Source organism: Gopherus evgoodei, chromosome 9, assembly GCF_007399415.2.
Source record: "Gopherus evgoodei ecotype Sinaloan lineage chromosome 9, rGopEvg1_v1.p, whole genome shotgun sequence".
NCBI lineage: Eukaryota > Metazoa > Chordata > Testudines > Testudinidae > Gopherus > Gopherus evgoodei.
Window position 1 is genome coordinate 104,193,205 of NC_044330.1, and position 27,550 is coordinate 104,220,754.

Consider the following 27,550-nt stretch of genomic DNA (forward strand, 5'->3'; position numbering starts at 1 on the left):
TAGTAGTGATAATACATTTAAACTGTTTTCTAAAAAATTAAGTGAAAAGATTTGTTCAGATAAGGAAAAAAAGAGAATTGCAATATACTCCCAACTGAAATCACTGAAGCATTCCTTACAAACCCAAAGACACACACCATTCTTTTTCCTCTCTTGATCTCCTGAAGTACAGTTTTAATATCAAAATCACCAAACTCTGCCCTTGATGTTGTTGTTAGCTGGACAGTGCCAGAAGAGAACAACTGTAAAGCAAACAAATGCACAATAATGTTAGGAGGTGACAGATATGTGGCCATAAGATGATTAAGGAGCAGGAACAACAGAAGGGGATGCACTGTACTCAGTTATCTGCTGGTAAACTGTGCTTTGCCAATGAACTAGAAAAACTGCAGATTGAGCATATCAGTAATTTGGATATTCCTTCCAATGCCCACTTGATTGCTTCAATTATATGTGATTGCATTTCAGAGGATTTTTTTGAATGACAAAGCAGTAGTTAAAGGATGATTATGATAATGGAATATACGAAGCAATAAATGAGTACCGCAGTCAGTTAAGGCACTGAAGACATGCCTTGGTTCTGATAAGGATATTTCATCTCCACTCACTGCCCCACCTACATAATTCAGTTTACTCACACTGCCAACACCAGCCCCTGGAAAGCCAGAAATGGTGACAACAGGACATTTCCAAGTAGTCTCAAATCTCTCATGTTTTCATTACCTGCAGCTTTTATTGGCTGAATGCATTTCCTTTTACAGTTAGGCCAACATCCCTCACAAGACTTCACCTATATAGTATATGCAGTAAAAGCTCCTGAAGGACTTCAGCTAATTTGGACATTCAAACAGAGGTGGGGAACGCAAAAGTCCAGCTCAACTTTCAGATGAGGTAGTTCTTTTCTGCTTACCTGCTATCTCAGCTGGATGTGTGCCTCTCTTTGTAGGATAGGAAAGACCGTCTTTTCGCAGGTACTGGGATAGTGGGCTCAGGCCCATCCGAAACTAAAGACCAGCCCCCACAACCAAGGGGGAGGAACCACCAAATCCTAGTCACAACTCAATTTAGGGGACAACAAATGCAAAAACAGCAACAGGAGTGTGGGTTGAAGGTTCATAATCAGAGTTTTGGATGGGGACACTTGCCAGAGAACTCTGGGCAGTGCCCACTGCTCCTCAAAGTCCAAGGAATCACTCAGCGCCTCCCAGAGGAACTCTCATAGACTTTAAGATCCAAAGGGATCATCGTAATCATCCAGTCTGACCTCCTTCATGTTGCAAGCCACAGGACCTCACCCACCAACTCTTGTAATAGACCCCTAACTTCTGGCTGAGTTACTGAAGACCTCAAATCATGGTTTAAATACTTCAAGTAAGAGAATTCACCATTTTCACTATTTTAAATCTGCAAGTGACCCATGCTGCAGAGTAAGGCAGAACTCTGCCCAGGTATGTGATACAACAAGGAATTGGAAACAGATCACACAGTTGCACAGCATTCCCCTCCAAGCAAGCGTCCTCCTCCAGGTCTGGTGGATGACCACCTTGGCTAGCGCCAGGAACAGGTGGACAAAGTCTCATGACCCTGTGGGGCCCTGGGTAGGATGCTTGTATATAAGCAGGAGTGGGAGAAAAGTACAACCAGAACCTTAACAGGAGGTTACAGAGGAGCCAGAAAAGGGTCTGCAGTCTGACGCCCTCTATGTAGATATGCGCCAGGTGTCCCTGTTGCCGCAGAAGACGCGGATGTCAGGAAACTCTATAAACCACACAACTACATACTCGTGCTCACAGCACCATGGAAGAGCCACCAAGTCTCATATCCTAAGGGTGTGAGAGACCAGACTAGATTAGAAGCTGGCCACCGGAGTTCCCCTCAACTCCACAGGTTGCAGCAGGTCCCACTACTTTGTGTCAGGGGAGGACACGAGGGTGAAGAAGTGGGTGGCATACAGAGATGCTCATGTGATACAGTCTGGAGATGGACCAGCTGGATGGTGTCCAGCTGAGTCAGGTGGTGCATCACTGGCATCTGGGGGTTGCAGGGTAGGGGCCTGATAACAAGCTCTAGAGGGCCAGGTGTGAAGGGTGTGTGGCACCCTCTGCAGGATCTGCCCAAGAAAAGTGAGAGAAGTGGGGGTGGGGGGCAAGGCTGCACTCACCTCCTTGAGCACACAACAGGGTATGCACAGGGTGGGCAACCCCATATGCTCGCCAAGCACCACAGGCTATACTCATTTCCTCCAACTAGCCCAGGTGGTCTCAGATTCTGGTGAGAGCAGCCAAGACCAGTCTCTGGTGCATCAAGGGAGATTCCAGCACCCTTACATGAAGATTAAGGTCGTGCACCAGGAGTTCAAAAGCCAGGAGGTTTTCCCCCTCAGTAGTTGCTACAGACCTGGTTGCTGAAACTAGTTTCCAGGTCCTGTGGAGGTCCTGGTAAAATGTAGCATCTCAGAGAGGTCTCAGGGGAGACCTCTTGGGAGGAAAGGCGGCCTTATGTTTAAGGCAGCAGAATGAGATGCAGCAGGATTATATTCTGTTCCTACTCTGTCATGAACTACGTGACTTTGGGCAAGTCACTTCATCTCTATCTGCCTCTGTTCCCCATCTGTGAAATGGGAGATAAAACTGAGAGGGATAAGAGGCTCAGATTCTATGACTAGTGATGGAGGCCACAAAACCACATAGATCAGAGGTTGTAAATAGATGGACTGCAAGCCAAATTTGGATCATCAGAAGCTTTTCAACAGGCCACAAAATCTTTTTATTTACTTATTACTGGGGCGTGAAAAATGTTTCTCTGGAGTCTGGACCTTGACCAAGAAATCTGGGCCTTGACAAAAAACAATTGACTACCCCTGCCAATCTCCTATCTCAAACTATATTGTCTAATATTACTGTATGCTATTAAACAGCTGTTTTCACCCAGAGATGGATGCATCAATTCCTTTATGTGGTGTTTTGTGAACCTTTTGCATGAAATTAGCTGTATTATGAAGGTGCCAGTTTGGGCTTGAAATTTAAATGTGAGTTGAGTTTTGCACTCAAAGCACACATCTAGTCTGTTATAAATGAATGTTAGAATATCACTGTATTTTCAGTTTAATCTGCTTCTCAGCATTGCAGCTCTTCTTTCCCAAACTCATGCATACAATAGAGCAAAGAATACTCAAAAGCGACAAAAGGTGTGGCTCTCTGCTTAATGAGGCTAGCCCTACGGAGAAAATTACATCAAAAATCTACCAGCTGCATTGGCTAGTTATTCATTTCCAAGTACAACTCAAGGTGCGGACTTTGTTTTGTACAGCCACACCTGGATCAAGGACCTAGCCATATGAAAAACTGAATTCTCTGCTTACATTCTTCAAGAGCCACTGAGATCAGTTGATGCACATGAGTTAAGAGTTCCCTAGATGTGATCATTTAGAAGTAGGGAGTTTACAGTGGGGAGCCACTTATTCCGGAGGTCATTTCCCCATCTCTTTTGACACTGCCCGAATCAACTGATCTTCAAAGCATTGTGCAAAGCTCATCTGTTTCCGCAAACGCTTTCTTTTTTTTTGTGTGTGTGTGGGGGGGGGCCTGGAGGCCTGAGGGAAGAGGGCAATAGTGGTATTTTATTTCGGGGTGTAATCTTTTAGTTAAAATTTAACGTTATTGAAGTTATATTTTTGTTTTTTAAACATTGTACATACACGCACCAAGGTACAATGGGATTATTTGTATTAAGCTGAAGAGTCTACCTGAACTAATTCCTCCATCTCTAAACACAGTAATTATCAACAGTGCCTCTGGTGAAAATAAATGAACTGCTCAGCTCACAACACTTTAGTGGTCAGAGGGATAACTGGAAGCACAGGCTGTATTAATATATAACTATGTGTTAGGGCACTGTACTAACAATGTATCATATAGCAGGACAGTTCGGAAGAATTAAAACCCCACACTAACCCAAATATTCTACTTACCATGCACTTATAATGTGCTGCTGCCTTTTTGGCATTAAATATATGAAGCTTTCCTCTAGCTTCATTTTCTTCTTCACCTGCATGACAGAATCCACATTTAGGTTTTGTATCACTGGGACTGCTTCTGTGGGGAGACCTGTCTCTCTGAAAGAAAAACATTTTACTAAAATATACTGCTGGGTTCCAAATAAGGTCATAATTTAACAAGTCTCTGGCCACCAGCTGGAGACTCAAATGCTAGTTTTAATCAAAATCTTTAATTTCAAAGAAACTTTCTTCTAAGAAGTTTAGCATATTTATATTTACTGCTTACATAGGAACTGCTTTCTATTTCATCTGTGCCATGTGAGGATGTAGATCTAGTGTCTTCTGACTGCCCTTTGAGATTTGTTTTTCTTGGCTTTCCCTTCCGACCCCTCTTTTTTCCTTTGGGAGGTGAAGGCTCCAATTCGTGTTCATTGACACCTTCTTCTAAATCTGCTTAGAAATTAGAAAACATCAAGTAAATCTCAAAAATGAAAACTGTTTTACAAAAAATTATATAAGAAAAATGTTTATAATTTTTCTTACCTATGTTTATAAAAATTATTTCCAATTTATTAAAATTTTGTTTTACAATCTTCAACCATCTACCATTATCTTAATGTATATTAATATAATTGTATTGTATTGATGCATATTAATCTAATACATCTCTGAAAACTACTGTCTAAAATGCTTAAAGTTTCTTTACAGTCGTACACAATACATTTAACATGTCGTCAACATCCCATTTCAGAGCTAAAATCTGACTTTAGACACACTTGCTAATCTCCCGCTGAAGGTAATGGGAGCTGAGCAAGTATCTGAAAGCAAGAATTGACCATGTCCATTGGTAACCTAATTTACTCTAGGTAACCTGCTGCCCTCTGTGAAACAGCCGAACTTTTATTTTGAACCACCAAGTGTGCTTTGCTGGAATGAAATTTGATTTTTTTTAAATGAGAAGCAAACAACAATGCAAGTCACATTCACTAAGGAATGCCTCTCTCTCCCCTTGCTTTAATGCTTGAAATCTTCACAGCTTGTTTAAAAGGAAATTCCAGTGAAATGAATATTTAGAACTGTAAAAATCATTTATCTCCATGAAGAAATTATAAAACAAATTTGAATATAACATTTTAGTTACAACATACTTTTAAGTCTACTGATAGTGGCAGCCATCAGCTAGCTGGAGAGGAACCTCCTGACACTGGAAATATTACAGCCCAAAGACTTAAGTGGTTTCTATAAATAGACATTTTATATATTATATATATTAGCACAAATAGGTTAAAGCTGGTTAATGTTAGATTTTCATGGTCTTTACATTTTTTGATCCTCCTCTCTTGACATACAGGTACTGTCTGTTCTCAGAAACTCAACTATCTTATAACTACTTTATCAGAAGAACTTACAGGTAAAGGTTCCCTTAAAATGATAAAGTACTAAAACTTTTAAAAATCATGTGTTATCAGATATTAAGGCCTAGGTTCTTCGAAGGGGCCTAACGGAGTTAACCATCCAACTTCCTTTGGCTCCTTGGAAAACATCAGCCTAAATGTTTAATTGCTTCAGCCAGCTGTAATCAAACACTGAACAGCCCTCTGATTATTCAAAATGTGTAGTTAACACAGACCTAGGGCAAGCCTTTCAGGCTTGTTTACTTTGTTGCCCAACTGACTTGCATTTAGTATTAAACAGCCAGTTCTTATGCTCAGTTGCTAAGATCTTTCCTGACAGTCAGCCATTTCTAGACCAAAATGCAGATTCTACAGCTGGATTTTTCTGTGGAATCATGCGCTGTACACACTGCTAGACAAGCTACGCTTCACAATCCAAAAACCAAAGATGTAGATGAACCCCGAAGTGGAATGGAGTCCAAAGTCAGAAGGTCTGCTCTCCCACTGTTTACAATAGTGACAAATGTAGTGTTTCTTTTTATTTAGGCATTACGAGGACACCTATCACCAGGGTACCCTAGCCGCAATATCTAAGCAAGATATTCCTGTTTCAGGACTGAACACTGTACCACAAATCAGAAGATTCCAATTTACACCATTTTTGTTTTTTTTCCCAGTTCTAGGATATGACGAAACCTAGTTGCATGTTATTCTACCCTGATGTTTAACCTAGTGTACTTAACCAAGGCTTACAAAGATCAATTCCTAACCCTTGGATATACCCCTCTGCTATCATCATCTAGCATAGATGACAAAGCCATTGGCCTGAGACTTAACATATAAGCCATTCCTATCTTACCCTTCCTACTGTAGCTGTTGCCAGTCTCCAACAGAATTAGACACTTGCACTTCTCTTAATTCAGGAGAAAAGACTAATCCACATGCTCCCACCACAGGTTAAATACAAGCTCAAATATAATGCCTAAAAAGCATTTTTCTGTTGTATGTTCTGAAAGAGGCTAAAATTTGAGAAGCTATGTAATTCTCACAAGTTTCTGTAAATCAATTTGGATTAGATTTGCCAGGTTTATCAACAATACACATTTTTCTCAAACCTCTACATAAACTTAATGAGTCAACCTAGCTCAACAGGACCTACTTTTTAGCAGGTAATATGTTTTATTGAACCAACCTCTGTTGGTGAAAGAGAAAATTTCAAGCTACACAGAAGAAGTTTGTTGAAAGCTTGTCTCTTTCACCAACAGAAGCTGGTTCAATAAAGATATTACCTCAACCACATCTTGTATGCATCATATTCTAGGAACACCACAGCTACAACGCTACAAACTACTCTTTAACAAGAATATATGCCACATTCCATAGTTTAAGATACAGAAGGGCAACAGAGCAGCACATTTTCTTTAGTGTGTATATTATATCTATCTATCTCAGGACCTCGATTGTGCAGTGAAACACAATTAACAATTTCATTGTTAAAGAACAGTTTGAGAGCCACAAAAGATGACTGCCATATTAGCCTAGTTTATTTTGCATTTCAGATTAACTGTTAAATAGCCACAATCAATATGGTTATGCAGTGGTGAAACCCAAAGGAAACATCACTCTCCACATTGGGTGTGACAAACTGAGGGCTTGTCTACATCAGAAAGTTGCAGCGCTGGTGAGGGAGTTACAGCGCTGCAACTTTGAAGGTGTACACATCTGCAGGGCACCACCAGCGCTGCAACTCCCTGTTTGCAGCGCTGGCCGTACTCCCGTTTTGTCTCGGGTGTAGAGGATCCAGCGCTGGTGATCCAGCGCTGGTAATCCAATGTAGACAGTTACCAGCGCTTTTCTTGACCTCCGTGGAAGGAGGAAGCCTCTGGTAATCAAGCTGGTTTCCTTTCCCGGTTTGCTCTCTCGGTCCCGGAGCCACCCAGCAAACCGCAGGGAAGGAGACCTGCTTGCTCGGGGTTCCGGGACCGAGAGAGCAAACCGGGAAAGGAGACCAGCTTCGCCGCGGTTTGCTCTCGCGTTCCCGGAGCCACCCAGCAAACCGCAGGGAAGGAGACCTGCTTGCTCGGGGTTCCGGGACCGAGAGAGCAAACCGGGAACGCCGCGGTTTGCTCTCTCGGTCCCGGAGCCACCCAGCAAACCGCAGGGAAGGAGACCTGCTTGCTCGGGGTTCCGGGACCGAGAGAGCAAACCGGGAAAGGAAACCAGCTTCGCCGCGGTTTGCTCTCTCGGTCCCGGAACCCCGAGCAAGCAGGTCTCCTTCCCTGCGGTTTGCTGGGTGGCTCCGGGAACGCGAGAGCAAACCGCGGCGTTCCCGGTTTGCTCTCTCGGTCCCGGAACCCCGAGCAAGCAGGTCTCCTTCCCTGCGGTTTGCTGGGTGGCTCCGGGACCGAGAGAGCAAACCGCGGCGTTCCCGGTTTGCTCTCTCGGTCCCGGAACCCCGAGCAAGCAGGTCTCCTTCCCTGCGGTTTGCTGGCTGGCTCCGGGACCGAGAGAGCAAACCGCGGCGTTCCCGGTTTGCTCTCTCGGTCCCGGAACCCCGAGCAAGCAGGTCTCCTTCCCTGCGGTTTGCTGGGTGGCTCCGGGACCGAGAGAGCAAACCGCGGGGAAGCTGGTTTCCTTTCCCGGTTTGCTCTCTCGTCCCGGAACCCCCCTTGAAGCCGCCCAACAGCGCTGCAGTGTGGCCACATCTAACACCACTTGCAGCGCTGGTTGCTGTAAGTGTGGTCACTCTGCAGCGCTGGCCCTATACAGCTGTACTAATACAGCTGTAACAACCAGCGCTGCAAAATTTTAGATGTAGACATGGCCCCAGTCCTATACTTCCGAGAAACACTTCTAAAGAGTAGAACCCTGTTTTATCATGTCCTTCCTCATATGCATGTAATTCTGGGTCCTCCGCTAAAATACTAAAGTCTTTCAAATCCTAGCCTTAAATCTTTCATTTATAGTAATCATAGGTGTTTCTTGTAACAGTAGGTAAAAAAATTCAGACAGATATGTAAATTGGTGTCCCTTTAATAGCATCAGTGTTTGAAAAGTTCAAACTGTTCCTTCCAACATGCATTTGTCTACACTGGATTTCACCCACCATAATGCTGTCCATTCACCTAGCTCTGTTAAGTTTTACCAGAGTCCCTCAATATTTTTCAGTCTTGACTAACCTCAATAATTGCTAGTAAGCCACAATTTTTTCCACCTCTAAGTCCATCCTCTGGCCCCAATAATTAACAAACACTTGTGACACTGCTCTGCTCACTACTGTCAATGCTGAAAACAGGACTATCAATAATTAGAAGAAAACGAACATACATGATGAAAACCAACTTATTTATAAATAACTCACAGGCTTATGACAGAATCCTTTCTGAAATAATTATTTTGTAGTTTTTGCTCTCTTGTAATAGTTGTTTTAATACTAAAGATTTAAACAGTAAAAAGACCATACATTTTAAAAAATGATTTTATTATTAATATACCAGAGGAATCCTCAGTTTTCTTCAAAGAACAGCCCTTTCTGCCCCAAAACCAGTATCTCCAACAAAGTTCAGAATTCACTGAAATCCACACACTGTGTGTCCCTTTCCTGAAGGTTGATCTAAGTAAATAAAAAACATCCAAGAGAGATTTATGTCCCAATCCTACACATAGTGTGAACCTGGGGACTGATTTCGAAGGGACTCTTGTGCTAGCACATCTAGTTTCAGGACTGATTCCTTGGAAAATTAGTTCTTCTCTTATTAACAGCACTGTGAACTAGTTTAACAGTACAGAAAATAAAAACCTGTAACCAGGTTTAACACAACAGCGCCTTGGATAGTCTTTGCTATTTAATAGACAATTTGGTTTGTGCCCTATCCCTCCCCTCAAGCCCACTGCCAAGCTTACCCTGTTTCCCTGGCATCTGATGGTTGGGTGTTTCCAACTTCTCATGTCAGCTTGAACTAAGGGAAACACAAAAAGTTGTTCAACACCTCCCTGACCATATGAAGTGTTATCATGGGCCCCACCCATATTGTGAAATCCCCTAAGGTTCCCTAGATGCTCTTCACCTGCCCCCCCTCCCTGCCCCATTAGCCTTTCATAACAAATTCTTATGTCAGATAAGCTGCCCTCAAAAGTACCTAAATTGCTGTATCTGAAGAAGGGCGTCTTACACGCCTGATCCAGTGTGTGCTCTCAGAATAACATATTCCAGAGAAGACATTCTGCATTTTCAGATGCACTTAAAAATGTTTTAATCAACATACTAACTTCAGATCAGCTATGACAAAATCCAGGAGTGAGAGAGTCCCATATTTGTAGCTTAGAATTCCACTATCAGTACCAAGCAGTATAAAAAGCGGATTTATATAACAATTGACTCCAGGAGTTATCAGCCTGGAAGTCCCAATTCTTAAGAGGTTGAGGGAGTATCCCTTTTGTTATGGGTAGAAGGAAACTGGGTCCTGAAACTTTTTCCTGTTGTAATGTGGAGTCATGATACTGAAGAGGTTGAGATCCACTAGTTTATTCTTTATTGTGTGATTTTTAACTATGTTGGGGATTTCCTCTCCTTTAAAACCTAGTGTTTAAGCAAAGTAACACAAATAACTATATTAAAGTAATTTTAAGATGGTGACAAACTAATAAAAAGAGGACATATAAGGTGGAGGCTAACGCTGCTATATCTAACTACCAAAGGGGTCTCTAGACTGCAATACATAGCACAGCAGAGCTGTTACACAGGAGGAAAAGAGACTCAAGATGATAAAATAAGGATGGTACTAAGCAAACCTGATTGGTAGTTTTTAGAAAGGGGTATTGTAGATACGTGATTCAAGTTTAGATATTGTGGAGATGTCTCAGTGTGCTTACTTCTATTAAATCTACACAGAGTATATACATTCTGGTTTAAAATTGTTAAAGTGCATTACAAGTAAAGAAGGATTTCTAGAAGTCAGAGCAAGTCAGTATTAAGTTTTACAAAATAAAAGGGGTTTAAATTAAGAACAAAAAAGTATAAGGATAATAATGTTAAATATTCTTTAAAATATCAGAGGACTGAAAAATAAAAAACACAAGGTGACAATGTAATTATTTTTACTGGAAAAGAAATGGCAGACAAACTAAACAGTTTTTTTGCATCTGTATTTGATAATGAGTATGAGACTGCACCCACAGATACTAGTAAGGATAAATTAGGAGAGACTGACATAAATGTAGTGGAAAGTAAGTATTTGAATACATGGACAAATCACCAGGTAGCAGTAAATTACATCTATAAGTGATGTGAAATTACAGATGAAAATGTTCAACTGCTTATTTTCAGGAAATCTTTTTGATAGTAGAGAAAGACCAGATCAGAGGAAACTATCAATATGATTCTAAAGCATAGAGATTTTCAGGGGAAAAGGCTTAAAATTCCACACCTGTAAGTCCAATTATTATTTTATATTTTCAAGTATACTAGATTCCACATAGAAAACAGTAATGACATGGACCTTGACCAAAAGACTTTATAGTCTGAACAGCATTTATATTAGGAAGTGTTTGAGATTCTTTCTGCATATAATTTAAAGATGCTTTTGTAAAGTTTGACACGGCTGACCATGAGATACTGCTGTCTCACCTGAGAGAGGTGGCAGGAGACTAGGGTAATGTGTTAAAATTATTTGAGTCCTTCCTGAAAGGACACTCCCAACAAGTAATGATGCCCTGCATCTCCACCAGTAGGCCCCTCACTTGTGGACTTCCACAAGGATCAGTTCTTTTTCTGGTCCTTTCCAATAGCTACATACAACGACTAGTCACTCACCACAGACTTGAGTGCCAGCACTATGCAGATGGCACACAGCTATGCCTATCCTTCATCACATATAACCAGATCACTACCAACATGATGGCCCAATGCTTGCGTGAGATCAGGTCATGGATGAAGTATACCTAGCTGAAGTTGAACTTGAGCAAAATAGAGGTGATGCCAGAGGGAGGAGGGATGTATTTAGAGGAGTTTGCAGGCACAGTACAGTCTCCTTGGTTGAAGGCTCACATCCACAAATGGTCATTTCAGTCTATAGTCTAGGAGTACTATTGGATTTCTCACTGATCCTGAGCTCTCACACTGCAACATTTGTGAGTAATGGTTTCTATCCTCTCCAGTTGGCTACGAGACTCCACCCCATCATGGCAGAAGAAGAGCTGGCTTCAGTTATTCATGCCTTCATCATCTTTCAGGTGGACTACAGCAATGTGACATACCTGGGCATGAAACCTTCAGCACTCTGGAACTTCCAACTACTATAAAACACTCCAGCACAGTCTCCTCAAAAACACAGGCTACTATGAACACATCCTACTCTCTAAACTGGCTCTGGATAGAATTCTGAATCAAGTTCAAGGTATTGATCCTTATCCTCAAATTTTTCCATGGCCTGGGCTCAAGATACAAAAGAATCTCAGAGTTACGAACGCCTTGGGAATGGAGTCAAGTATCAGAGGGGTAGCAGTGTTAGTCTGGATCTGTAAAAGCAGCAAAGAGTCCTGTGGCACCTTATAGACTAACAGACGTTTTGGAGCATGAGCTTTCGTGGGTGAATACCCACTTCGTCAGATGCATGTAGGGGAAATTTCCAGGGGCAGGTATATATATGCAGGCAAGCTAGAGATAATGAGGTAGTTCAATCAGGGAGGATGAGGCCCTGTTCTAGCAGTTGAGGTGTGAAAACCAAGGGAGGAGAAACTGGTTCTGTAATTGGCAAGCCATTCACAGTCTTTGTTTAATCCTGAGCTGATGGTGTCAAGTTTGCAGATGAACTGAAGCTCAGCAGTTTCTCTTTGAAGTCTGGTCCTGAAGTTTTTTTGCTGCAGGATGGCCACCTTAAGGTCTGCAATAGTGTGGCCAGGGAGGTTGAAGTGTTCTCCTGCAGGTTTTTGTATATTGCCATTCCTAATATCTGATTTGTGTCCGTTTATCCTTTTCCGTAGCGACTGTCCAGTTTGTATATTACATTGGTGGACGTGCAGGTGAATGAACCAGTGATGGTGTGGCTGATCTGGTTAGGTCCTGTGATGGTGTCGCTGGTGCAGAGATGTGGGCAGATTTGGCATCGAGGTTTGTTGCATGGATTGGTTCCTGAGCTAGAGTTACTATGGTGCGGTGTGCAGTTACCGGTGAGAATATGTTTCAGGTTGGCAGGTTGCCTGTGGGCGAGGATTGGCCTGCCACCCAAGGCCTGTGAAAGTGCCAGCAATGCCCCTCTGCTATGTACATCGGCCAAACTGGACAGTCGCTACGGAAAAGGATAAACGGACACAAATCAGATATTAGGAATGGCAATATACAAAAACCTGTAGGAGAACACTTCAACGTCCCTGGCCACACTATAGCAGACCTTAAGGTGGCCATCCTGCAGCAAAAAAACTTCAGGACCAGACTTCAAAGAGAAACTGCTGAGCTTCAGTTCATCTGCAAACTTGACACCATCAGCTCAGGATTAAACAAAGACTGTGAATGGCTTGCCAATTACAGAACCAGTTTCTCCTCCCTTGGTTTTCACACCTCAGTTGCTAGAACAGGGCCTCATCCTCCCTGATTGAACTACCTCATTATCTCTAGCTTGCCTGCATATATATACCTGCCCCTGGAAATTTCCCCTACATGCATCTGACGAAGTGGGTATTCACCCACGAAAGCTCATGCTCCAAAACGTCTGTTAGTCTATAAGGTGCCACAGGACTCTTTGCTGCTTTTGGGAATGCAGGTTTTTCGTAACTCTGAACAAAACATTACGACTGTTCTGCCAAAAGTTTACAATTGAACACTGACTTAATACAGCTTTGAAACTTTACTACGCAAAAGAAAAATTATGCTTTTTTTTTTTTTTTTTTAGTAGTTTAACACAGTAAGAGTAAACCTTATCTGTGTGACAGATAGATCCTTCATCAGGACTGTTTGGAGACTTTGGAATGAACTCTCCCACAATCTAAGGATAATCACAAATCTCCCTATTTCCCAATCCAAATGTAATGCACATTTATTTGATCTTGCCTTCCCTAACAAACACACAACAGGTATTTTTTAAAAATAAGTTTGAAAGCCCCTACTAAAACAAGTCACTACTGCACACACTTGTCCCTCTCAGGAGAGGATGAGAGTACAAATAGCATGTGATATATGTAGTCTCATTGCTTAATACACTGCTTGAAGGCACTCAGCTACTACAGTGATGAGTGCAGTATAAAAAGTGTCACAGATTCACACTGAAGAATTACATATGTCTTCAATAAACACAATGCACTGTTCCAATATCAAGGTAAAAGACACTTCTTTTCCTCTAGTTATCAAGTGGACTTTTTCCATGGAGAGAAGTCTTCGCAAATCAGACTATTGAAACAGTTGCTATGAGGATGTTTGTTCAGACTTCTAGGATGGAGTAACTGCTTTTTGACATAAGAACATGTAGACATTTTGGGCGCATATTTAGAGGAATAGTCTCCAGAAGATACAAAATAAGGTGGCTCTGGTTAGTTGGGCCTAATCTGTCTTCCGCAGAAAGACTATGCAACCTCTCTGCAGTAGGAATGGAAAGACAAGAGGACCAGACCTTGTGAGTTAGGATGCCACTGTGGTTTTTACATGTGACTAGAGAAGTGTGTGCCTAGTGAGGCAACTATACAGTGTGAAACGCGTAGTGTGTGCCTGACAATAAAGAAAATGAGCCTGCGTCAAGAAATACTCTTGACTAAAACGCAAATCTCATCCCAGACGAATTAGAACATTGTCTAAATCTGATGCCAATATGTCTTCGATGTTTCTCTTGTTGTCATCTGGTTTATGCAAAGCATGGAATAAAATGATTGCTTTGGTACAGAATGTGCTATTTCTGAATGGGTTTGCTAGAGAAATGTTGTCCTCACTCAATTCCATGAATTACGTGAGATTAGATCAAATATGAACTTTGTAAAGAAATAAAAAGCACGACGACTAAGGGAATCTTTAGATTTCCATTTGTGGAAAGACCATTCCCTTTAAATCCCTGAGAGCTTTGGGTGCAGCAACTGCGGTAATTATGGACACTTCATTTTCTGACCTCACAGCTTCCAAGCATCTGTTCCAAACATTAACAATGTGTACAGTCATATGGCCTCTTATTATTCTCCATTTGATTAGTATGTAGCAGATATAAAAGGAATGAGATGCAAGTGTTCCTTTCTTGAAATATTCATCATCAGTTAAGTAAGGACAGTTTGGAAGGACTAAGACAACCCCATTCGGGGAACTGAAGGATAGAGTTAGTTTTTGGCCATCAATTACTTCTAACAAACAAGTGTGTTTAAAATCATAACTCAATAACGTATCAAAGCTATAGGGCCAGATCTTCAGAAGAGCTCAGCATACAGCAGCTACTGTTCTAAGTGGGATGCTGAGCACTTTTTAATATCTGGTCCATACTCTGGAATGAAGAGGTAAATTTACCATCTTTATAGTAATACTAGCAATTAAGGCTATTGGCAAGGAATTCCTCCGAGAAAGCTCTTGTCTAGATTCCAAAAGAAGAGTTAAATTACTGAAAGTTCTTTTCTTATTCTTGAGGATATTCACAACCAGGTACTTAAGTACGTACTGATATTCAGTAAGCTTTACTTTAGCACCTCAGCTAAGTATTGCATAAACCTGGGACATGACCAGGTACTTCTCTGCAAGAAGAGGAAGTGATATCTGTGGGTTGGTTGCATAAATTAGAATACCAGTAGCATACAAAAAGTGGACACCTCCACTAATGCCCTGAAAGTATTAACTGGTTCTAGAAGTAGGCTGTCAAGGATTCTACCCCAATGGCAAAAAAAAATATATCAGACAAGGGACAAACTTGCAAAAAGCTAAGACTGATTATCCAATATGAAGTAGAGTATCGACAAAAATTCTGTTAATCTAAGAATGATAAAAGTTTAACATTTGAAGGACCTGTAATTGCCCTGAGAGTAAAGCATACAACTGACAATCTTGGTTCTATTCCTGGCATTGACACTGGCTTACTGAGTGACCTTCACCACATCACCAATTTTATGTCCCTTAGTTTCCCCAGTTCACTTGGAGATCCTCAAATGTAAGGTAAAGAAAAATTATTTTTGAACCAAACCATAGAAAATCAAAATGACTGACCAAAATTGCAACTAATGAAGGAAATAAGTATGGGTCAACTTCAGTCCCAAACTTCAAAACATAAGTACAATTGTGCCAAGCTGCATAACAATTCAACTAATGAAATGCTATGATATCATTTACAAGCCAAACAGAACAATGATAGCAACTCCCACATGATGTTGGGTGTTGAAAAAAAAAATCAAAGAGCCCACTGGGTTTCCCGAATAAAATGCTTAATTTGGGGTTGGATTTTATTTCATTTTCTAGATAAAAGATTTCTAAGCAGTGAGAGAAATTAAAGCAAAAATCTAGACAGTTTAGAGGACAATGCACTTCAAATAGCTCTCAATCTGCTCTTCTGAACAGCAGCCTCCAAACTACTTTAACTGACATGCTCTTCTAGTTAGCAGGAATACTGCATGTAAGATTCCAGCTTGGTCTCTATGCCTATGCAGTGACAACTAGTTAACCCTTGAGTTATTAGATTAAAGCTACTGTGTAGAGGCATGCATCTGTCTGGTGTAGCATTTGGATTTTATTGCGATTACTTCTGCATCTGACTTAAGAGAAGAAATAGATTCATCACATATAACTCTGATGTCATGCGAATGCTGGACATTAAAGAAATATTAAAGGAGATCAACAATTTTAGAGAATTACTAAGTATAGCTTTTTGTGCCACCAAGCTAAATTTATTAAATTCAAAAACAAACAGAAGACACTTCATACTCCTGGGGGAATTCTGCACCACTACTCATGTACAGAATTTATGTCCCCCACAGATTTCTTTGCTTCCCTACAGAAAAGTGACTTTCTGATGGGGAAGCAAAGAGAAGCCACAAAAGCAGTCATGCAACCCTCCCTAGCAGTATGTTACGGGTGCCCAGAGCAGCCGGCAGAGAAGTAAATCACTGTGGGGCAGGAGGTGGGACTAGGGAAAACTCAGCTGGTGGCACCTACCCTGTACTCAGCTGCCACTCCTGGCTGAGCTGCGCAGGACAGGACATCCTCTTCCCCTGCATGACATCCAGGGCTAGGTTAGACCCACCCCAGATTTCTCTCCACACTGCAGAAAGCTCTGCAAACTCCCCCCCATGTGCACACACCATCGCTCCTCAGCTGCCAGGGGAGGGATCCCTGTACAGGGAACTGCTCCCCCATCTGCCCAACCCCCGTGCATCCAGACCTTCCCATGGAGCCTCATCACCCAGCACCCCATCCATAAGCCCGACTACTCTTGCACCTGGACAACCCTGATGAGCCACCCGCACCTGCATCCGGACCCCCTACTGAGACCACCACACCCAGACCCCCCTGCCGAGCTCTATCCTCCCCACACCCAGAGCCCCCCCCACACACACTTTCCTCTGGACCTCCCTGCAGAGTACCATTACTGTTGCATCCAAAACCCGCCAACGAGCCCCTGTGCATCCAGATTTCCCCTGCACCCAGATCCCCCATTGAGTCACTCACACCCAGATTGCCCCACACAAAACCCTCTCAACGCACACCTGGATCCTCCCATACTAAACTCCTCCACACTTGGATCCTGCTTTGCTTAGCCTGCATGCCCACACCTGCGGCACCTGACATGGAGGGGTAGGGTCCTGGGATGTTCTGGGGCAGGCCCAGTCCTTGCACTGTGTGAGGGTTGGGTGTAGCCTCACCGCTGAGTGCATGTCTCGGGGGAAGGAGGCTGCACAGTGATCTATCACCTCTGTGCAGCCAGTGGCCTGGGCTCCCCAATGCCATGCTGGAACTTCCACATTTGGCAAATAAAATTTGCAGAATTTTAAAGTATTGTGTGCATAATTTTTAATTTTTGGTGCAGAATGCCCTCAGGAGTAACTTCAGCATCTCCTTCCAGACATTAAATGAATAAGATCTTGCATTAACTCATGAATTGGTCCTGGGGAGTAGGGAAGGATTCAGCATAATGAATTCTTGCCCCACTTGGGCTTCATGAGAGATTTGGACATCAAAGAGTAAATGTTCATTAGGGTAAACAGGTTTTTAGCTGTTCAACTTTAATTAATGTTAAAGTAAGTAGTTTAGCCAAATCTCTGTGCACCACACTGAAAGTTTCCCCAGCAGGTACTGGATGGCATACCATTCCTCCAGATGGGAGAAGGGCTTGGTATGCAGTAACATATTAGCCTCTACAGCTATTGGCCCACCAATCTGGAATTGCTAACAGACACAACAATACACACCTCTCAGGCTTTAGCAAGAACTCCAAAGAGAACAACCATTTTCTAGATAAAGTAGGAAGAATAATTGCTGGTCTTAATAGATATTTTGGGGCAGCACTGTCCACAGAATTTAAGTCCCAATGATTCTTGATTGTCTAAACCTGACATGACCCAAATGAGAAACTATTCTATTAAAAATGTTCTATTCCAACAGCTGCTTCCAAAAGAGCTAAAATAAAAACAACAGAACTACTGCAATTAGGACACACAACCAGAACTGCTCTACACTGATCAAACCTCTCTCCCACAAAAACCCAGCCACCAAGGGGCAGGGTTCATATCCTTCCTTCGCATCTGACTTTCGGTCCCAGTACCCCACACAGAAGCGGTGAGGCACATGACCACAGATCAACAGCATTAACTGTTCTGGTATGCAAACAACCCCAAGAGTGAAATTCATGGAAACAAAATATATGACAAAAAAGTTATTATAACAGCATTTGATTATTCAGTCCAATTTGTTTACTCTTCTCTACTTGTCTTTTCTAGTGTGCCAAGCCCTAGTTTCCCTCTACACATTCAACTCCCTACTTGACACTCACTTTTTCCATGCTGGCCACAAAAAATAAGCCAACAAAATATGTAAGAAAAACTCTTCTGGACTTCTCATTGTGCCATGTTTTTGTGACAGACTCCCTATGTGCCCGTTCCAGTCTTGAGCACAATGTCAGCACTTAAATAGTAAATAACACAGGAGATCCTTTAAGCCCCTTCTCAAAGTGCTGAGGACCACCTGATATCACATTCTTTTGAAGACATAGCAACTATCTCTCAGGATACAAGTATCTAGCAGCATACATCATTCTGTAGCAGCAACATTTGGGTAAGGTGTTTCCTCGCCAGAGACTAAATGTGCTTGTTTTGTTATATTTGTACATGGCCTAGGAAAACAGGCCCCTGGCCTGGTAGGCACTACCAAAATACAAACTATGAACAACAGCACTGTTCTGTCAGTATAGCATACTCAGTCCCCAGAAGCCTGAGAACAAAGTGACAAAGTCAGATTTTCAAACTTGGGACCCTCACTAAAAAGATCACACACACTATGGCAACATACTATTGACCCAAATCCTCCATTTCGATTCAATGGAGTGAAAAATTAAAATCCAAACAAGATATAATCAGATTTTTTGTCTTCAACAACTCAGATAGACTTAAACCTATTTTAAAAACCAAAACTGTTATAGAAAACACTGCTTGTGTGTTTTTCAAAAAACTGCAATTATCTGAAAAAACAGCTCTTGCTCTTCAGCAGTAATTTTTTCATGTCCTTTCCAATACAAATATCCATATGAAAATACAGAGCTCCTCACAGTAAAGAGTCACATTTTAGAATAAGCAGAAACAGCTCTTGCAGACTCTCAAATACTAGCATAGACCATGGCCCTGCAAGGAGCTCCACAAAGCAGCAGAGGTCCATTCCCATGGAACAACTTGCAGGACTAGGATCACAGTTAGGTTTTTCAATAGATGGCAATAGCTATGAGCCAACAGTGCGTATATGTACATTGTGTCTCTGTCTAAAATAACTATTTACATGAGAGACTAGTCTAGTCCTTCACTTCACTCCAAACATCTTTCCATAATACAATACTGTTTATAAAAAACCCCAAACAGAAATTAAGACACCAAACTACAATAAAGTAACTAGGTCTAGTCTATTTTAAATCCATTAACTATTAATACAAATTCTATGCTGTTTCTCCAGTCTCCTTAAATACAGCCTTGTTAGTTACAGAAGTCATAGTGTGCAGTGCATGTTACATGCAGAGTGCACTACGATAGTTAGGTATGACTGGATAACAAAAATCCAGTTTTACCCTGGAATTTCTGATTTACATTGTGCAAAAAGACTGCGGGGGGGAGATTAAATTAAATCTCTATTATTAATATAATTTAATATGAATGGCACAATATATATGCTAAATAAAAAGCATTTGGCAGAAACAAATGACAATTTACAAGCAATTTAAAAACACCACTAAATGACATTTCTTCATTGTTTCAATTTGAGGTTACATTTCAATTTAGAATGATACAAAGATAAACTAATTTCTACTTACCCAAATTCAAATTCAATAGAAAAATGGCAAAAACTACCACCACACATAATTGAGTAACGGTTTTGAATGTCAAAAGACCATACAATATATTAAAGCTATTTTTAATGTTTTGTCCAACTGCCTCATCCATTCCAAAAGTCTCCCCTCAGTTATGAAACGGTTGCATGAGTGCTTTCATACAACTGCTTGTGTTAATCAATTCATCGGCCAAATAGTCAAAGGGAGCATTTCAAAGGGTAATCTGACCACAACCCCTTAAATATAATATCAGATCTCTTTTCTAATTTATGACAAAATTATCAGGAATATTACGAAAGGAACCCTAAAGCTTAATCTTGCAACAGATAAAAAATACTGTAGTTTTGTAGGATTTTGTTACAAACAGTTAAGAATAGCCATTGCCTGACAAAATTGACACATTAAAAATGTAGAATACTTACCTGAACATACAAATTAGATTCTTCCTAAAAGGGACCGTCTCTTCCCAAGAGGGAACACATTACCTTCACAGAATTTTTATTATGACAGAGCATCAGAATTCCAGAGCATTCTGGGATTTAGGTTTTGTTTTTTTTAAACCAGATGCCTACCTTTTAGCATCTTAACGCCATACGCAAATTCCCTATATGTTCAGATTCTAGATTAATTCTTTCAGAAACGCATCTAATTCTAGTCCAGTCTAGTTTGCCCAAAACATTTATATTTTCCACAAAATTTAAGATGTAATCAAAGTATCTGTTGAGGTGGGGTGGGGTGGGGTGGGGTGGAATTACATTGAATAGTTTTACCTTCAGAGTTACGTGTTGTTTTCTTGTGTTTTCGGCATAAAATCCTATAAAACAAAGTAGTTAAACTATCAGATAAATCATGATTCAGAGCTTATTTAGTTTAATTTAAATAACAGTACATTTCACCCCATTTACAAGACTCTCTACAATTCCAATTTTGCAGTTAAAAATGTAGACAGTCTAGCACACTGTTATATTAAACTCCATATTCACCATTATAACTTTTTTTTTAAACCCAAAATGTTTGTATTCCAATGATAGTTTTACAAAGAGGGTGAAATATAAATACAAACAGAAACATGATAAATAGTAGTTACATGTAAATGCCTTGTGAGGGTTTCTCTCTTATTTGAGCTTTATCATGCAATGCACAGTAGTAGTGATATGTCTTGTGACACGTTTTCACATCACAACCAATGGTTGCTCCTGGACAATGGCATAAAGAGCACATCTACAACAGAAGGAGAGAGAAAAATAAAATTCATGCTAGCAATAGTTTAATACTTTTGGCTTTGGAAATAATTGGAACTAACAGGCATAAAATAACTCCCCTCCTCACCAAACAGTTGGCATTACTGAGAGCAATGTACTCAGTCATACGGTCTTTGTCCACATTTTTCCCAAGTGTCATTTTTAATTAATTTTAAAAGGAGAGATAGATGTGTCAGCTACTCAATTTATCATCTTAATTATTAATGCAGTGGAAAAATAATCCAATAACTTTAGCTAAGTAAGAAGTGCCATACTGGAACAAACTTAATTTTTCACTTAGATGTTATGCTTCCAAAAGTGGGCTACACCAAACACTGATCAACTGTGGATTATACTATTAAAGAAGGAGAGAAAAGGGACTTTCTTGCTGACCTCAGCTGGCAAATCAGTCCTTATGATTCAGAGAATAAACTGAATGGTTTAAATTTTACCTTAGTTAACTGCAGCTGCCTGCCATTTTTTCCCCTACAACTGTCTAATCCTCTTTCAAATATACCTCTACCTCGATATAACGTGACTCGATATAACATGGTAAAGCAGTGCTCTGGGCGGGGCTGCACACTCCGGTGGATCAAAGCAAGCTCGATATAACGCTGTTTCACCTATAACGCCGTAAGCTTTTTGGCTCCCAAGGACAGCGTTATATTGAGGTAGAGGTGTAATTTGCTTCAGTCATATTCCATGACACTGTGGTACACAAAAGGAATTTCTCTTATTTGTATTAATACCACCACCTTTTTGTTTTTATGCTGCAGAAAAGGCTACAACAGAGGGCTACTGCTTTACTCTTCCTTTTCCAAGGATAGACACTTTCCACACTAATTTGTAATGGGTTCTCATTTGAGAAACACCTCTTATGCTTCTAAACATTTTCATGGCCCTTCTTCATGTGCTGAATTAAAGGGGAAGACACACAGTCAATGTATATAATGCCATTAATATTCATCATATTTTTTCTAGATTCTTAAAACTGCTCAAACTCTTACTGAGTTTTTGACTGATTGAGGTATGTTTACTGAGCTATATATTTACATCTACTTTGCTTCCTGAAAGGTTATAACATTCAAAACCCATCAGCATACATGACCAGTTTAAATTGTTCCTTACAATATGCATTACCTTGCATAAGTCTATCAAGAGTAAAATTACCCATCCATCATCTTGCCTAACTGTCTTGCCTATTAGGTCCTTCTACAGATCTTCCAATTCTGCTTAGTCTTAACTAACTTAAATAAACGTGCCACCAGCAAGCCTTGTAACCCCACTATTTACCCCATCTTGAAGTTAACTGAATAAAACAAAACAAAAAATGAGCTGAATCTTGGATCATTCTGCTATTTACCTCCCTACAAATTGAGAAAACTGCTCTATTCATACTGTTCCATTGCTCTTAATCAGTTTTTAAATCCATGGTAGGTGTTTAATCAACCCTCTGTATTTCAAGTTTCCTAAGTAACTTCTTGTGAGCAACTTTATTAAAATGTATTTACACATTAAAAATAAATGTATCTATCAGTTCCCTTTTATCCACTATTTTAATTCTTTCATATATTTTAAAAGGTTAGATGGGCACAATTTACTCTTACATAAGCTGTGAAATCTCTCTGGTGAAATGACAAACTGTAAGAATCTTTATATCGATTTACTGATCTATTTCCCATTGAAATAAGTTTTTTAATTTGTTGGAATGATTTTTGTTATCTGATTGGCTTGTAACAACATGTTTAATTCTCTAGGTATATCAGGCACATGGAAAGTTCTAAGCACAAAAAAGACCACTTGTAAGAATTTCTTCTCACATACAGCTAATAGAAGCAATAATGACCTCAGATCAGCGCATTTACTGGAAAATAAGAACAAGCTGATATTACTGGTCTATCATTATAGCTCAACCCCTCAACTATTACCAGGAATATTCTGCATTTCTCCCATCACTGCTTTAATATGCAGAAGTAGCTTCAAGTCCTCAGTGCCTATTCGCTAAGTATCAACATCTACCAAAAGAGGACAACTACTTAAACTCTGTCTGCAATTTAGTAAAAACTATCAATATGACTATTAGATTTGGAGAACCACATTGAGTGCTTTACTGTGTCTCCTATAAAGGACCAGTCAAGAATGGAAAGCAATCACTAAGTGCAACATGTTTGAAGAGAGTGCACATTCAAGCTTATCAGGACAAAACCATTTAGCCTCTTCATATAAAACTTGGACCCAGTTCAAGTGTCGGGTTTCTCTAGATCAGGGGTCAGCAACCTTTCAGAAGTAGTGTGTTGAGTCTTCATTTATGCACTGTAATTTAAGGTTTCCTGCACCAGTAATACATTTTAACATTTTTAGAAGATCTCTTTCTATAAGTCTATAATATATAACTAAACTATTGTTGTATGTAAAGTAAATAAGGGTTTTAAAATGTTTAAGAAGCTTCATTTAAAATTAAATTAAAATGCAGAGCCCCCCGGACCGGTGGCCAGGACCCAGGCAGTGTGAGTGCCACTGAAAAGCAGCTCGCGTGCCGCCTTTGGCATGTGTGCCATAGGTTGCCTACACCTGCTCTAGATGGTGTGCTTTAAGAATCCGTCCTCTTCCAACATGTTACTGATAGAACAAAAAAGATTCAGAAGCACAAAGAAAATCTATATTCTCATGAATCCCTAACATACAGATCTCATAAAACCATTTAAAAAGCTGTAATTTTCAAAAAGTGTCTTGTTGGCCCACATAGCCATATGCTACTCTGCTCTTTATATATATCAAATCTCCAATCACACTTATAGTCTCCAACTAGTATAGCTCAATGAAGACATAATATAATTAGACCAAATAAAACTCCACACTGAAAAAGACTAAGCAAAGTATTGTACTGTTTAGTGACGAGGCTGTAAGTATAATGAGGTGCAACATCATGTAACTTCAGCCTCCAAATAAAGCATCCCTGGTAAAACCTCTTTCAGACCCCCTCCCCCATTTCTCCCCAAAAAAATGAAAGTGTCTAAGGACTGTTTTAGTTATACCGTATCACTTGTTAGAAAATATTTGCAAAACCAATCATGTCCCAGATAAGAAAGATGATCGTAATACCACCTAGCTCTTACATCAAACAGAAATCTGCTTAAAAATTGAGAAATGCCTTGTAAACAAATAGCAGTCATATCACACAGTTCCACAGCAGTTTGGTGAGCTATGACTAAACTAGTTTTCAGTATGTGCATCTCATGAAAAACCTGCATCCCAAGGCTCTATCAAAACATTAAAAAATGGAAGCAATAAGTATCTTGGCAGTAAAGGACAGTTTTTGGCAGTGAAACCAAATGTTGGTAAAAGAGCAGAGTTACACTTGCATCGCTCCCTGGAATGTGCTTCCATTGTGAAATCTGTCAGAAAATATTAAATAGGAAAGTAAATTTAAGAAATGCTTGTTTCTCTTTGTATGCAGCCCATTAAAAAGAAAATTTATTTTGTTAGTGAGTTTTAAAACTTGACTTGAAAAATTATGCCACATATTCACTATAACCATCTTTATTTGCTGATAACATAAGGACAGTGCTAGTGAAAATATTAAGATTTGCAGTTCATTTTTAGGAATTCCAAAAATATTCCACAATCTCCAAAATAACCTATTTATATATTTAAATTAGACTATACACATTATGATTAAAATAAAAAACTGATTGCTTTAAGAAGCTTCTCATCATTAGTCATTTGACATTTAGAACTCAGTCCTATTCCTATTAAAATCAACTGCAAAATTACTATTGATTTCAATAAGGGATCATACACCTGTTGGTGGCTAGCCATCTAGCTACTATCCTATCCTTTCTCTGAGATCTATCCTCATTTTTAAAAATGCGTGACTGGTTTTATCTTAATGACTCCTCCCATGGGTTAATTACCTATTACACTAGAGTTCACAGACACAGGGAAAACATTTCTTAAAAAAAGATTGATCAATGGATAACTTCAGTGGTACATTGAATTACTTCATTAGTTACTTTGCAGAAGTTAATAAAATGCTACTTTTCCATTTTCAAGAGGCAAAATTACAGACTTACCAGTTTAGTGCCTCTTTTTATTTCCTTTTGAACATCTTCAATAGAAAATCCACCAAGACTCTCATTATCAGAGTGTGAAGATACCAATGCAGACGAAAATAGCTGCAAGTTGTGTAAAAATAAAACTTAAATTTAAAGGGTTTCCAGTAATATGGAATAATTATATTTGTAAAAAGGAACAATTTCAAAATAAAAATAAACAGTGGTATTAGTAACATATACCACTGCCACAAGTGGGCTGAAATCATTCAGGATTTCGTTTGTTTACATAATGTAGTTAACAACTCACTGCTTTAACTTCATTTTCCTCTGTTACTTACCATACATTTGTGATGTGCTGCCACCTTCTGGTTTTCAGACATCAATAATTGTCCACATTCATTATCTTTATTAGACCTACAAAAACCACACTTCCGTTGCCTTGAAGACCCTTTTTTCTGTCCAATTGAGCTTGTCATGATTTTTAAAATGGCTTTAGAATGACACTTCAGTCCTCACAAATGCTACAGAGAATAAAAATGTCCAATAGTGATGTTAATTTCAACTTAAATCAAATTTAAATTATATTTACTCAAGTTACTTTGTGTTTCTCTTAAAATACCTGAAACATCCACCATGTCTCAGAGTGGAATAGAATTTGTCTCATACACACAGCTAGAGTATAATATATGAATAAACATGTATATTGCAAAAGCTGTATTTCCCAAAATCTTTATAAGAATGTGGCAACAAGGCATATAATGGTCCCCAAAGTAAGAGAAGTTATAAAATTTATACCAATGTAAAGGCTGAGAGAGGGGAGGGAAAAGAGGAAATTAAAAATTTAACAAGTATAGCAACCATTAGGACTCTTAGGGAAATACTGATGCAATATTGTCATATTCCATTTTATTTTTATTTATTCCAGAAGCACACTGCACAGGGGGAGCTTTACCTTAGCATACAATAAAACCTATTCTACTGAACTACTTCAGAAGCAGCAATAAAAAAACTAGGCCACAATCCATAAAAGCTAATAAGTACTGAATTTAAATACACATCTTCATCTTTACAAATATGAGTAACTGTCCTCAGGAGATGAAAAGATAAAATGTTACCATTTTAGGTATTACACAGATACATTGTGGCTAGTTAAAGTTACAAAGTTTTAGAAGTGAATATTTGTGACTAATATGCTGCAACAGAAACCCTTTAAGATCCAGGGCTGTTTTTCACAGCTTTATCCTAATTCTGAGTAAGTGCATGACAACACCTGTTCTTATCCTAAGTAATTTAAAATTAAACTCCACATAAATCACACTTTTTTTTATGTTTTACAAGCAACATAGTTAAAAATACAACACCAAGGGCTCAGTTCAGCAATGAGATTCACATAGATGGATCCACTTCAATGAGGCTTCATACACGAATCTGCCTATGTGGATCTCATTGCAAGTTTGGGCCCTAAAACACCCAATATTCAAGGATATACACTTTCTGGACCCATTCTAAAGTTGAAGTTTGTGTCCATTCACCTTTACATCTCTAAAAGAAAAAAATGTTATAACATAATATAATTTATATAATTAACATGGTCTAATTCAAGAACCTAAGTAGCATGCTTGTTTACTGCTTTTGCTCTCTGAAGATCTGGATCTCAGTATCTTTCTGGTCACAAAGGCAACGAATATGGCTCTCTCACACTTTGTCCATTAAATCAGGAAGACCACTACATTAGTTCAGAACTTCTACTAAAAAAGGTCCTTGGCTACAGTGGCAGAGGTGTCATTGGTCAGGACTGATTTGCAGTTACACAACTGACTGGTGAAATTTGCATAGCCGAACTCTGCCTGGTTCTTGAAAGTGCTACAAATTCCTCACTCTCCTAGACACTAACATCACTCCTTATTTTTATTACAGAAAGTTGAGGAACAGTGCTAAGTTTATATACCTCTATATGTAATTCGGTTAATGAAGATCCTTTCAATTCTCATGTAGTATTATTCACAAATTTTCATAGATATAATTTAAAAACATTTTTTCTTGCCATGCTTAATACAAGATACATTTACATTTTGATGTACAAACATCTTATCTCTAGTGCTTGTTCTTTTTACTGTTTCATTTACTTCCACTTTTAACTATAAAGCAATTTACTAGATTGGTGACATATATTTGTAACAAAAATGCGTATGTTCTAGATCTAGCTGATTTACACACAAAAAAGTGCCAATGTGAATAAATGAGTCACACCCTTTTGCAGTGGCAAAAGAGAACCCTTAAATGTTAAACAAAAAATTTACTTACTATATTCTTCTAAAGAGAAATCAAAATCAAGTAACTCTGCAGTCCATTTATTAAACAGCAAGAAGGGCTGGCTTTTGAAGAAAGG

At 39.6% G+C, this 27,550-nt stretch overlaps 1 protein-coding gene and 1 long non-coding RNA gene across 5 annotated transcripts in view; one reads left to right on the forward strand and one right to left on the reverse strand.

The window, feature by feature from the left end:
* Positions 1–11,890, forward strand: part of LOC115657196 — a 36,030-nt gene extending 24,140 nt beyond the window's left edge. Inside the window, exons 2-3 of the long non-coding RNA XR_004001908.1 lie at positions 5,349–5,408; positions 11,548–11,890. This is a non-coding gene — a long non-coding RNA (uncharacterized LOC115657196). The remainder of the gene's footprint in view (positions 1–5,348; positions 5,409–11,547) is intronic.
* The window catches only part of PHF6 (PHD finger protein 6), a 39,411-nt gene that overhangs the window by 7,449 nt on the left and 4,412 nt on the right, over positions 1–27,550 (reverse strand). Inside the window, exons 1-10 of one of the 4 annotated variants that reach the window (XM_030574649.1) lie at positions 27,466–27,536; positions 25,500–25,682; positions 25,180–25,281; positions 20,953–21,086; positions 20,636–20,679; positions 9,295–9,350; positions 8,886–9,006; positions 4,284–4,447; positions 3,971–4,114; positions 138–242 (exon numbers count right to left, since the gene is read on the reverse strand). In XM_030574649.1, the coding sequence (XP_030430509.1) occupies positions 138–242; positions 3,971–4,114; positions 4,284–4,447; positions 8,886–9,006; positions 9,295–9,350; positions 20,636–20,679; positions 20,953–21,086; positions 25,180–25,281; positions 25,500–25,637 (1,008 nt within the window). In that variant the 5' untranslated portion in view covers positions 25,638–25,682; positions 27,466–27,536. Of the gene's footprint in view, positions 1–137; positions 243–3,970; positions 4,115–4,283; positions 4,451–8,885; positions 9,007–9,294; positions 9,351–20,635; positions 20,680–20,952; positions 21,087–25,179; positions 25,282–25,499; positions 25,683–27,465; positions 27,537–27,550 lie in introns of those variants that run through there. The other 3 variants (XM_030574647.1, XM_030574648.1, XM_030574646.1) reach the window with 3 other exon arrangements.